The 13,803-nt window shown below is 45.2% G+C and overlaps 1 protein-coding gene across 3 annotated transcripts in view; it reads right to left on the bottom strand.

Annotated features, from left to right (window-relative positions):
* The window catches only part of Dst (dystonin), a 398,187-nt gene that overhangs the window by 294,338 nt on the left and 90,046 nt on the right, over positions 1-13,803 (bottom strand). For 2 of the 3 annotated variants that reach the window (XM_029481652.1, XM_021175158.2), the window contains exon 4: positions 7,737-7,944. In XM_029481652.1, the coding sequence (XP_029337512.1) occupies positions 7,737-7,944 (208 nt within the window). Of the gene's footprint in view, positions 1-2,207; positions 2,527-7,736; positions 7,945-13,803 lie in introns of those variants that run through there. The other variant, XM_029481658.1, reaches the window with a different exon arrangement.

Here is a 13,803-nt window from a genome sequence, read left to right as displayed (position 1 = left end):
CTAACTCTCCTAGTGTTATAGATGACTCACCTTCTTTAGGTTGTTGACACGCTATGCTACTCAACAGCTGGGCACACACTTGGCAACCCAGTCACCCTGCCAATGAGAGCAAACGCACTCTGTACGAACAGAGAGCTGTGACAGAAATTAAAAAAAAAAATCAAAATAACCTCTCTTCCAACTGGAATGTAAAAATTGTGTTGAATGGTGCAGTACTTCAGAAAAGTGAACTTGGGAAAGTTTTGCAAACTGGCACTCCCTATTCAAAGCAGACAATTCTTTTCTAATTAGATCAGCCCCTATAGTGAGCCATCGGGATAAGTACTGTAGTGAAGTCATCCTATTGGTCACTGATGGGAAATCAAAACTGGCTTCCAACTGCACCAGGAAACAATGGGTACACCAGGTCTCCAGCTTTTCATAGAATACACTGGCCAATAAGCTTCTTTCCTTTCCAAGGCTAAGTGAAATTCAGAACATCTGTACGGCCGAACACAATTTGATGACCTAAGCGTTTCAAACCACAAAGAATAAGGGGAAATGCCCCTTCCCCTTGGTTTTCTTCTGTGAAATCTTGGGCAAAATGGCTTGTGAAATGTCTGTCTGAGAGCATCACTAGCAGTGTCAGTGTCCCAATCAAGGGGTGAGATGAAGAGCCGCCTTGTATATTTAATTCTCTGTTATTTACTAGGACAAATAAGACAAGCTTTTCAAAAAAAGCCTGTTGCCTCAAGAAGGCCAAAATCAGCATTCTGGTAATTTCTTTTTTTCAGGCACCTAAAATTACTCACTTATCACTAATGTTGAACTTGATCTGACCAAAAAAAAAAAAAAAAAAAAAAAATCTAAAGTTGTATTTTTTTCCGAAGCATATGACATATATATTGTAGACCTTCCTGATTTTTTTCCTGAAATCATAGAGCTTAAAGGTCTATACTGCAGTGTTTCTCATTCTTAACTTTCTAGAGACAATTGAGTGAGAACATCATTTTAAACGCAAAGCCAGAAACAACCCTCAGTACATTACACACACAAGCAAATGCCCAGATATGAGTTAGCTTAAAATATCACTGCACTTGCTCAGGGCTGTATTATCCTTTGTGCTTTAGCACAAAGGAATTCCAGTTGTGTTTACAAAATGATACGCAAAGTCTAAGATTCCAGTTACAGAACTCATTCTAGAAAGACGTAAAACATGAGTGTAGGAAGACTTGAGTTCTAGGGAGCTTGAAAATTCTATTATTCAGTTTTGGATTCACATTAGTAATAGAAAACTATATATATATATATATATATATATATATATATATATATATATTATTTAACTCGCAGAAATTGAGTTACTAAACCCAAAGTGAATATTCAAAAGATGCACACAGTCCATCATAAAATACCACTATTCACTATTAATATTCAACACACATCTATGAACCATCCTCACAAACACGTGAATATGAAGTGAAGTAGCCCTCAAGTTGCAATAATATCGGTCTATGTATACTTAAAAATATGTTTCAAGAGACATAAAGACTCAACACAGGAAAGCACACGTGGCCATAACACTTAGATATTCAAGACAGCCAAGTTGGCACGAAATTTTCTAGACATAAACGATCTGCAAAAATGTACCTCAAACTATACTTCTTTGCATTTAAATGTACAACCCACTCTCGGATTAAAAACGTCCTTATATCATAATTTGAAATAATTTTGGACTGCATTCGAGTTAGAATATAATCACAAGCGAGAAACTTTTCAAATAAGTACGATTTTTCAAGAAAAAAATCATGTGGTGCTGTGCTCAAGAATATAAGAACCCTTACAGGTTGGCCAAGCTAAGTCAGGCAGGAGCAGCCAGGCTTGGAAATCTCACAGAGAAGTAATGGCATCCAACCCTCCCAGGAAGAATTATGGCTATGCTTGGTGCTTAAGAGCTTCTACAAAGGGAAAGACAAGGCAAAGTGCTTCTTGGAAACAGACCTCCCCCGCCCTCCATTCCACCGCCTACCCTAGGGCGTCTCCGAACCCTCACCCACCCGGCCCCGCTATGGGGTAAAGGATTTCACCCAGGGCACCTGGCGGTCGCCAGGGCTGGTTCCGGCTGCTGTTTACTTGTGCCACGCGGGGGTGGCTCTGATTTGGGAAAGGTAACGGTTCCCATGGGCCCTGCCCCACCGCACAGCCCAGCGCAGGGACCTCGCTCGTACCTTTGTACCTCTCCAGGACATCCTCATAGGCCTGGAGGTACTCCTGCTCCTCCACGTACATGTAGGCGGCAGGGGACAGGTACCCCGCCATGTCGGGGGGTGGGGGGGCTGGCCGCGCCCGTGGGCCCCGCGACCCGGGTGGAGGCGTCAGCAACCCCGGGCTGGAGGATCAGCGCGACGGCAGGCCCGGGGCGGCGTCCCCAAGGAAGGCTTCGGGGGGCGGCAGGCGGTGGCTCGGGGCGGGCAGCCTCCAGACCCGGCGCCCCGGGCCACGGCGCTGCAGAGGAGCGCGCTGCCCCGCCGGGATGCGCCGCGCTTCTGCGGCATCTCCGGGCTGCGCCGCAGACGCCCGCCCGGGAGGAGGAGCGGCAGCGTTGGGCTCCGGCACCGCCCTCCGGCCCGCCCACCGCCCGCCGCTGGTCCCAGCGCAGTTTCTATTTGGGACCCACAACAGGTGCCGGGGGAAACAAAGCCCCGGGTCCCGTGTCTACTGAGGAGGCTGGAAGTTCTCCACCCCGGGAAGGGGAGTAGTGGGCCATGCTGGAAGTACTTTCTCCAGCCCATCTTAGGGCATCGGAGAACCAGGTCACTGTAACAGGGCAAGGAAGGGGACAGACCCACGTCCAGGAGACGCCCGGACCTGGCTGCCTCTGGAGGTGGCAGGGTGAATCAGGGCCTGACAGCGCCGCCAGGGTCAGGGCAGCTGAGGACCAGGCAGCGGCCCCTCCCTTCTGCCCCCCAGAGCCTGCCAGCGCATCTGCCTCTGCTCTGGGAAGGACTGTCCACTCACCATGGCCCAGATTACTGTCACCGCCCTCCTTCCTCTTATTATTCATTACACATAGTACCAGTATCCGCTGAGCAGAATGAATATGGTTCTCTTAAATTTGACGCGTCCTATGCTAAAATAAGTAACGCTGAAGGACCCTAAGACGAACCAGTATGTAAATGGATGTTTTCCAGGACATGGGAGTCCAGTGGCTGCGGATAGAATCCTGCATCCTCACTGTGAGCCACCAGCAAGAACTGACTCTCTTCATGGAGAAAGGGAGATATAACAAAACCTAAATGAAGTCCCAGATATAACTGGTTTTCTGTGTGTGTGTGTGTGTGTGTGTGTGTGTTGCCTACCACCACTTTCATTCTTAGAAAGCCCACTCACTACATACATATCCCATCTTGATATATGTCACTTCTCTCTAAATCTTCCTGTTCCCTCCTTTTGTATATAGTGGCCTCTTCCCCTTGACTCTTTGTTGGCTTTTATATTGTGGATTTGGAACCATTTTCTACTAATTCTATGAGGATAAAATATGCTTGAACAGTGACCTCTGTTCAAGAATCAGGGCAGGTAACTCTCCTTTGTAACTGACCTGCTTTTATTTCCCCAAATAAAGCAAGACCTCCTCTCTCTCCTCTCTAGCTTGATCCCTACATATAAGTAAAAGTCAATATGCCCTTGCACATGTGTGTATGAAGTAACCTTGGGAAACCCTCTTGGAATGAAAAGAATAAGCGGTAAGTCCCCATTCACACCCCGCATTCACACAGACTTACTCTGAATACACAGTAAGGTGTCTGAAGGGCAAGGCTGAGGCTTCATCAGGAACCGACACCAAGCACCATCCAGTTTTATGAATATAGTCAGCATATATTTTACTTGCACTTCAAACGGTCCATTTAAAGAGCCAGTCAGATGAACAAAAGTAGCAGTATCTGGGTTCAGCCTCTGCCCCGAGCACTCCTGGAACCATAATGGTGGGTGGACACGCTAGTAATTACAGTATAGTCCACAGGAAAGGAGGACCAGCGTAGCAACAAAGCTTGCATTGGAGTCAAGGCCGCCTGAATCCAGATCCTAGCTTATGGTCCCTCACTGAGGGAACTTAGGAACTCCCTATTACATGGGGTGCTTGCAGGCCTAGTGAGATGTATCCATAACTGCTCACAAGACACCCCGCTATGCACAGAGCTTGCACTTACAGAGTATTTTCCATGTGGCAGGGAATTTGCAAGATGATTTACATTCACTATCTCTGTCTTACATATCTCTGTCTCCATCTTACATTTCACCCCAATCAAGATGCTTCAATTAAGAAACCAGAACTAAGAAAAGTTCAGTAATTAACACAGCTAGGGGTGGTCCGCGGTGGTGCATGTCTACAATCCCAGCCTTGGGGAGATGAGGCAGGAAGACAGGATTCACAGGCAGCCTCAGCACACTGACAGAAAGCCTATGCTGCATGAGACCCCGTCTCATCAACAAACTTGACCATAGTGAGAGAGGACACCCCTCCCCAAACTTACATGTTCAGAATCTGGTCCTTCAAATGGCCAAGTCCAAGTTTAAAAGTTTCCCTCTTAAAACAACATTATCACCGGAAAAAAACATGCTCAGTTATAGGTTTCAATATGGAAAACCCAGCTGATGATACCCTACAGCTAAGTACAGCTCTGTATTATTCGTATGTAAAATGCAATTATTCAGTAAGTGTTACAAAGCCCCTCCCCTCACGTCTTACTCCACCTCGTGGTGACCCTAAGAAAGAGAAAGTGAATATCCCTGTAACTGCAGATTTTAATATACTGAAGCTACAGTAAATATTAAAGTACCCCCTCTTTTTTTTTCCAGTGATGGGTATCAGACCAAGGCAAGGCAAGTGCTCTATCACTGAGCTATCTGGACATAAATAAACCTGCGACTTAATACAACACAAACCTGATTACATTCCTACACTGCTTTAAAACCTGTTAGAGATGCTCCACTGTGTACAGTGGAGTAGCCCCAGGGACTCCACACTGCAGGCCAGCACCAGGGGACCCTCTACCCTCCCCTTCTTATGCTTAGCTATATACGCTACCTGCAGCTCACAGTTAAGTCGCCTATGCTTGTTCATGAACCTCCACCCCTTTGAAGTGGCTGTCCCTGTCACCCTAATTCTATCAAGCTCTTTTAATCTAAACTCAAGTGGTACTTCCTCTCAAAAGCCTTTCAGGAGCCTCGCACACACACACCCCCTTCTCCCCCAGGTTAATTAGAATCCTCTGGGTTCTTTGAATATTAGACGCTTCCAGCCATGACAGCTGATCTTTCAGAGCAAATGGGAACTGTCCGGAAGCACATCATGTCACACTACCATGACTTTTTAACGACAGAACTATGTTCTATCTGAATTTTACTGCAAAACAAAACAAAACAAAAAAACAAAAACAAAATTACAACTCAATAAACATGTGTTAACTGCGGATTAATGAAGTTATCCAACAGTCCGCATGGCTTTTGACTTGAGGTGGGAGGAGGGTACTTCACAAACAACTCTACTTTAATTGCCTTTAATATATATATATATATATATATATATATATATAATGCTCTTTTACTACTGAAAATGAGCACCACAAACTTCTCACATTCCTCAACAGCACCCCATCTTTCACAAGGGATTAATTTCAAGAAAGAGCAAAGTTTCAAGCGGAGTGTAAAATGTGCTATAAAATTAAAAGTGGAAGTCTTAGTGGCGTGTTTTCAAACTATCCTCACCACAGGCTCTCCTTGGATAAAAGGCACCCACATCACACCGGGTAAACAGTGGCCAGTCTCCTATACACATGAGGGATCAAAATGACACTTGTGGACTGACCTCCAACCCAGTCCTCCAGGTAACTTATCATTTATGAGTTATAGAGAAAATATGGAATATTCTAATATTTTAAAGAGCCATAATAAGCCTCTACACTTCCATTTCACTGTTCATTTTGTTTTATTCACGTTTTTTGAAGAATTCATGTGGTTTTAACGGTAAATACTTTGAGGTCTCAGTCACCTACCTCAAACTCAATGGACATTTCATAATGGATAGCACATGGCCTCGGTCCTCAGGAGTAGTCCCTTCTGTACCAGCACTGTCCCAGGTCCCTCCAGGCCTTCCTTTCCTACAGTGCCCACTGAGGGGTAACAGCTACTCCTGATCTCTATGAGTTTAAGGCCAGCCTGATCTATGTAATGAGCTCCAGCTCAGCCAGGGCTATACAGTAAGCCCTATCTCAAGAAAAACCAAATCAACAACAAAACTTCACAGAACAGGCAAGCAGATGCTTTGATGCCCTGGGCAGGCCATGAAGGTAGGCATGCACCTTCCCTTCACCTGTGGTTCTCCTTCTGCTGTTAGTTCTGGTAGAGTCTCTCCTCTCCCATGAGTGTCAGAGCTGCAGGGGGCTTTCAACAAGACAGGCAGGCCTAAGTGACTAAATGTGTCCCTGAGGAGAAGGTAAAGGGAGCCAAGGCCCAAGCCACCTCACTCTCATTTGGTTCCCAGTCTCCCTCCTCTCTCCCTCCTCTTCCCCTTCCTGCTCCACCCCTCCTCCTCAAAGGCTGGGCGAGACCGGAGGCAGCGGCCACATCTCACAACAGAAGCCAAAAAGAAGCTCAAGCCTATTGCCCGAGAAACCCTGACTACAAAGTGACTGGCCAGGCTCTCCTTGTTTTTCTTAGAATAAAAAAATAAAAATAAAAAATTCCACTTCAGGGGCCCCGTGGAGACTCTCTCTAGGCTGCCTTGATGACGGTAATCTGGGATGGTCACGGCCCCCTGGAAGACAAAACCCCAATATTTGCATTACCTGGGAAGCAACTATGAGAACACAGCCCCCAACTCCTGCGCAGTCACAAGTGGGGGCAGGGAGAGGGAAGGAGGCCTGAACATCTGGCCTTTGGCCTTTGTAAGTGACAATCCAGAGCCCCATCCTGCTCTATTACCATTTCCAAGAAGGAAAAAAAAAATTGCTAAAGAAATGCAGAACTGTCCACCCAGGAGGCCCTTACATGCACAAGCCCTGCTGGAGCCACAAGGCCTGAGAGCTGCTCACCCTGGTGTTCTCAGTTTACAACGGTGAGAAACAAGCTCCCTTCTGGTTCAGCTTGTATGGCCAAATGCAAGGAAACACCCCACACACAGGACACAAACACTGGCATCTCCATGGATTAATTAATCAAGACTGCATGATGGCCCCTCACAAGCACAAAGCATCTATGGCCACATGATGCTCACAGAAAAGCTACATTTAAAAAAACAACCGACATCCAAATTGCTGGGTTATGCGCTGCATCCTAGGAACCAAAACCATGAGACCTGAGTAAGACCTGCGTAGCTCTGCGCCCTTGGGCAAAAGAAAAAAACAAAACAAAACAAAAAAAGGTTGTTCCAGCAAAATATTCCAGGAAGTCACTGGTATTAGTACTCTCAGGTTGCCTTGATGGTTAGTGTACATCCGCAGCAAAGTTTAACACAGATACCAGTAAATATTTGCTTGCTTTCAGAATCTACCGATTCATCCAACCAGAAAGCAGAGTCAAACAGCTTAGTCACCAGAGCAAGCAGGCAAAGCGCTCCACGGAGTAAACATGGTCATTTCCTCCCCCACCTGAGACAAATTTCTGCCCAGCACATCAGCCTGCAGATACAGCACCGGGGGAACAGATGGGTGAATTTCTGCCACCCTGGTCTCCACTTCATCCCCTCCCCCACTCACCTGCTATCCGAAGCACAGCCCTCTCGGCTGGGTCCAGCACCGAGCCCCCTTGAATCTTTCTTTTGGATCTCTCGTGCTTGGGCAAATTCCAGGGTAAGGTGTCTCCAGGAGCCGGAGATGCTGAGCCAGATTTCTGGCTGAAATCATCCTCGTCAGAAAAATCCGCAGAGGAGGACATAGAACAGCGGTAGGACGCGTTCCCGGAGCTCTGAGGAGGATGACACAGGAGAAGCATTAGCGACCGACAGCTTGCTCGCAAACGAGCATCACTCACTGAAGATCATCGATTAAGATCACTCTGCCCCCTCCCCACCTCCAAACTGCGCTGCGCCGTCCCCAGAGAACACGCACACGAATAAAAACAAAACGAACCCCAGGGCTCACCATATCTTCTTGGCCAAGTCTGCTCCGGTAGAAACAATAAGCAAGCTGTTCCAATACATGGAGACCAGAAGGAAGAAGTGTGTGGCCTGCGCTCCAGCCACCGGCTCAACAAATGACTGGGCCAACAATGAAGCCAGAATCAACAGCCTTCCTGTGACAAATCTACAGTATCTGGCTCCCCCAGCAGGTCAGGAGAAACATTTTCCATTACTAGCCTTCTGGTTAATTCATTAATGCAACTAACTTTAAGTTTCATAAACACAGCACAAATACAGGATGCTGGGTCCCACCTCCTTCCCGTTGCAAGCCGCCGGGGCCACTGGAGCCTCCTTTTAACCAGTTTTGAGCCCTGTATTTAATTTTCTGCATGAGACTGAAGCGGGTTCCCAGAAAAGGGTGAGGAGGGAGGGAGGGAGGGCTGATTCTGAGAAGAGCCTTTTCTTAAGACCGGGAGAACACAAAAGCCTGCTTTCAAAGGCCGAAGGCAACGCCAATAAACAAACATCTGAACTCAGTTTAGAGTTCTTGAGATAATTTAAACTTCCAGCAGGGAAGGGCTGCCAATAATGTAAATGAGGACACAGTGCGGGGACAGGAAGCCAAGTTCTCCTCAGCTGCAGCCATCAGGAAGATGAGAAACACAGACTTTTACCAAAACCACTCTGCCTGAAGGTTACTCTTCCTGGAGTCTGCAGGAGCTTAGAATCCTCGGGGTCATAATGTTTTCATAAAAGGCACATGGTGTTATTCCTTCCTTCTTATTGGGTTGTGTCTGTGAGTATTTAGACAGCCCACAGCTCAGCAAGGAAGAGATGCTGTAGCCTGGATTACGAATTCTAAAGAGTATCAAAGGGAAGTCTTCACTTGCTCGGGCTCACAGTGAAGAAGCCACACTAACAGAACTTGAATTCGTTGAGATGGAAGCTGCAGCCATGGATTCGCCAAGCAGCAAGCTGCAGGCAGAAATCAGCTCAATGAGGCAAGCTCCAATTTGAAGTAATAACAGTGAGCTACTCACGCTGGTACCTGCAGCACCAACAGGCTGTGTGTGCAACTCCCACAGGACTCACATGCGGCTTGTCAGACTGTCACCAGTCAGGACCATTGACTTCACCACTGTCCATTTAAACCATGGCTGTTCTACCGTCAAAGCTACTATGGTAAAAATTCATATATCCCTCCAAATGAGGCATGTTAAGATTTATTTAAATCATGTTGGCTTTCCTAGTAATAATAGCACCTTAAGCAAATCTGACAAAAGTAAATGAATAAACTTGAATTTCTATATTTTAGCTTCAGTCCATAGAGAGGTAGGTGTGTGTGACATTTAGCTGTTATGAACTTAATTTATTTTCCCAAGCTTTTCTGAAACTTCAACTTGAGTTCAACTTGAGTTATCTAAGGTTTGTCACTTGTGGAATCTGAAGGGAAGGGTGGCATTTTTAAGGACGTTTAGGGGTTACTGGGTTTCTTTGGTTGCCTTGGGTTCCTCAAAAAGGCTTCCTATTTGTCCTTATTTAAGGTCCTTACTTTATCTCTGAGATTGTATTTCTATACTATTTTATAAAGACAGTAATTTGTTAATGTTTATGGAGGGGGGGGGAATAACTGCTCTTTTCCAAAAATCACTGGCTATTGATTTTAGCAGAGTAAATTTTCTAATGGCCAGAGTCTCAGCTGACTGAAGAACAAAATGTGATTTATGCCATGCCAGCACCACTATTAATCACCCCACAGCCAGATGGGACAGTTACTACCCTGGACCCCAGGGTGTTGACTGGCTCAGCCTCTAATCAGGTCATGTCATTGATAACCAGATAAGAGAGAACAGTAAGAAAAAATACTCAGGGCCACATCTTTCAACAATTTACTCCAGGAACATAGGGGCCACACACATTTATATCAGACACATTATACGAAATAACGACCCTTCTTGTCTATGGGGTTCAAGCCTTTTAACAATTACAGTATTTCATTTTTTTCCCCAAAAATGCATGCACACGTGTGCACACACACACACACAAATCACTTTTAGGACTGGAGGTACTCTACAAAATTAAAGCCTATTTGAAAGCTTAAAATTGATAATATATTTAAATGAAGCTACTTCAAAGTGGAGAGTTCATATAAACTATTATATTCCTTATTGATCTGTAATGACTTGCCAAATCTTGCTACTATCTTAGGGCTGGAGAGAACAGTATGGTGTTTTATTTGATTGGAGACAATACACAACTCTCTGGCCTAAACACTGCAGCCTGACCTTTGATGAGGGGCTTAAGTTAGTGGGACAAAGGAAAAGGAGCCCCTTAAGCAGCAAAAGCCGCTATTTCTAATTCTACTGGTTGCTTAAAGACCGATTCCTATCAAAATACAAAGGTTCATCCATAGGGAATTAGTTAAATATACTGTATCAATAGCACAGGTTACCCTGCAGAAATTAAACAAACATGTTGATCTACATTTAACAAAAGAGGAAATAATATGTGACAGCTTTAAGAAATCCATACACACATATGTCCCCTCACACATATGTCCCCCCACACATATGTCCCCCCACACATATGTCCCCCCACACATATGTCCCCCCACACATATGTACCCCCACACATATGTACCCCCACACATATGTACCCCCACACATATGACCCCCCTTACGTGTTTAAATACGGGTATATTACTGTTTACTAGTGGTTAACTCTGGGCAGTGACAAAGATTAACAAGTTTCGTTTGTTTCTGACAGTCTTTAAACTCAAACAAATAAACAAAAGAAATCACCGAAAGGAAATGCCCAGAGAAAATATCGGATATGAAAACTAGCGTTTTGCTTTGGGAGCTCAGGAGGTCCTCAGAAAGTGAACGGAGCCCCTGAAGCCTCCCAGAGCAAAGCAAATAAACAATTATGCACAAACTACATTAGCAGATGTATGGGAGTCTCTGGCCTCCTGACCCGGGGGCTAGGACTCCAATTCACACCACTCTCTGTCATCTCCATCTGCTGATAACAAGGAAACAGAGGAAGAAAGCTGGTTCTCCAGAAAGGGAAAGGCTCACTGGGATAGTGAAGACAGGGCTGGCGTTTCGTCTCATAAGCCGGTGGGTTCTGTCTGTACGCACTTGAATCTCGGTAACCAAAGAAGCAAAAACTGTAGGCTTCAATACACCAAACAACCCTGCACCAAGTTTTCCACAGCCGTGGCTATTAAACTAACAATCCAATTAGGCCACTAAAGGATTCACTCTAACTTTTCTATGGTACAAAAACAACCGAAATTTCCTAAGGCCAGGATAATTAGATAATGTGACAGTTTTGAATAACTTCCTAACTGACATCCCAGGACAGACTCTGTGACATCAGCAGCAGGACTGTGTAATTGGATGCGGCTGGGTCTACACAGCCTGGTCTGTGAGATACTGCCGGGAAATGGTCTTGGCCCTGGGTACTCTCCAAAGGCAATGGGAAACAAGGCCAAAGAGGAGGATTTTGCTAAAGATCCGGACATTCAGAGTTGGAGAATACACTGTGCCCCACCAACTCAGCATCTACCCACGTCTTGTCTTAAATAATAATAATATAATAATAATAAATTTACACAAATCTTGATTATATAGATGTCAGTCCTAGATTCTGCAAAACAATCCATAGTGTGAAATAGATACTTCCCATAAAGAAGATGCTCTCTGGGATGTGAACAGAAAAAGGAGCCACCAAAAGTGTCCCTATGTGTGCATGTGTGCAGGTGTGTGTGTGTGTGTGTGTGTGTGTGAGAGAGAGAGAGAGAGAGAGAGAGAGAGAGAGAGAGAGAGAGATGAACCTTGATAGAACTCTACATTCTTTTAAGTAAAAAAAAAAAAAAAAAAAAGCTAAAAGCTCATCCTAGGGAAAATTGAGAATCTCTAAACCCAAGTCACAATGGTTTATCAGGTATATTAGGACTATTACGTTTCTAAGGTGTGGCAATGATCTGGTGGTTGTAGGAAAGGTATCCCAATCCTTAGGAGATGCAGACTGAAGAAACTTGGCATCTGTAATTACTTTTAATTGAATTAAACAGAACTAGTCAGTGTGCTGATCTAGGGAGCCAGAAGTAGTCTCTGAACCACTCTTGCTTCGGGGGAAAGGGTCCCAAACTTTCCGTTGCTTTTGTGGTCAGGAGATTGGGGATTGAGCCCAGAGACTGAGCAGTATCCTGGTGTCACCACGGTGTTTCACCCTCAAACCTTGGTTGGTTGGTTGGTTGGTTGGTTGGTTTTTGAGATCAGGCTTCACTGCCGAGCTCAGACTAGCCTTGACCTCAGTTGTCCAGGGTGCCTTCCAAATCCACCAACATCCTGCATCAGACTCTCAAATGCTGGGATTTCAGGAATGTGATCCCACATCCTCCTTCCCTTTTTCACAAGTATCAAAGCTTCCTCTTGTTTTTCGGCTTAGAAGTACCACCCTGTTCCCAGAGGCTGCATTTTGATTATCTGTCCAATCACTGTTGAACACTTGGTTGATTCCCACATCTTGACTGCTACATATCATGAGCAAGGGATTGCAAAATTAACAGAAGTTCCCATGAGAGGCACAGTTTCAAATTCGAAACTGTCTTAGCTGGGATTAAGATAGGCTTTCTTCCAGTTTAGCCAGCATATGCCACCTAGATGCTTCATTTAATGGGTGACTGTAATCGGGGACTAGAGCAAGCATTTCACTTGCTAGCCAAGCATCTGAAACAACAATCCAAACAGAAAGATGCTTAGGGGAGGTGGAAGACTTATCCACATCCACTGTCTTATGAGGTGAAGCCAGAGACCTCTATTTTAGTCCTTTCAACAGCAAAGCCTGTGTTCTTGACCACAGTGTATTCATGCACAAGGTAAAACTGAACATCCTTGTGAAGGTTTATATATGTACCGCCCAGGGAGTGGCACTCTTAAGAGGTGTGACCTTATTGGTGTAGGTGTGTCAATGTGGGTGTAGGCATTAATACCTCATCCTAGCTCATCCTAGCTGCCTGAAAGCCAGTATTCTGTTAAGCAACCTTCAGATGAAGATATAGAACTCTCAGCTCCTCCTGCATCATGCCTGCCTGGATGCTGCCATGTTCCCACCTTGATGATAATGGACTGAACCTGTGAACTTGTAAGCCAGCCCCAATTAAATGTTGTCCATATAAAAGTTGCCTTGGTCATGGTGTCTGTTCACAGCAGTAAAACCCTAAGACAATCCTCAAAACTCTCAAAGATCTTACCATGTATTTGCAGGGCATGAAAGAATTAGGTTTGTTTTAGATTTAGTACTGGACCAAAATCATGGGACACGTCCGCAGCAAGGAGCATGAGTTCACAGTAAAGAAAACCCATGCAAAAATACATTAAAGTTGACTCTTGCACAGCATGGGTCTGGAGTCAGCAAATGCACCTTTACAGACATTTGTTTTAGATTTGTGACAATTTGGAATTGCTAAAAGATTAATTACCTAGAAACCTCGAAAATTAAGATGTAGGCTTGGTAGGGCTCAGTAGTGGGACCCTTCCCCCTAACCCCCATCCCCACCCTCCCCATCCCCCACCCCCACCCCTCACACACACAACACCCTTGCTTTTTATGTTTTCTTTTTTTTTGGGGGGGGGGTGTTGAGACAGGGTTTCTCTGTGTAGTTCTGGCTGTCCTGAAACTCACTTTGTAGACGAGGC

Source organism: Mus caroli, chromosome 1, assembly GCF_900094665.2.
Source record: "Mus caroli chromosome 1, CAROLI_EIJ_v1.1, whole genome shotgun sequence".
Taxonomy (NCBI): Eukaryota; Metazoa; Chordata; class Mammalia; order Rodentia; family Muridae; genus Mus; species Mus caroli.
This window is presented reverse-complemented; position numbering and strand designations above follow the sequence as displayed.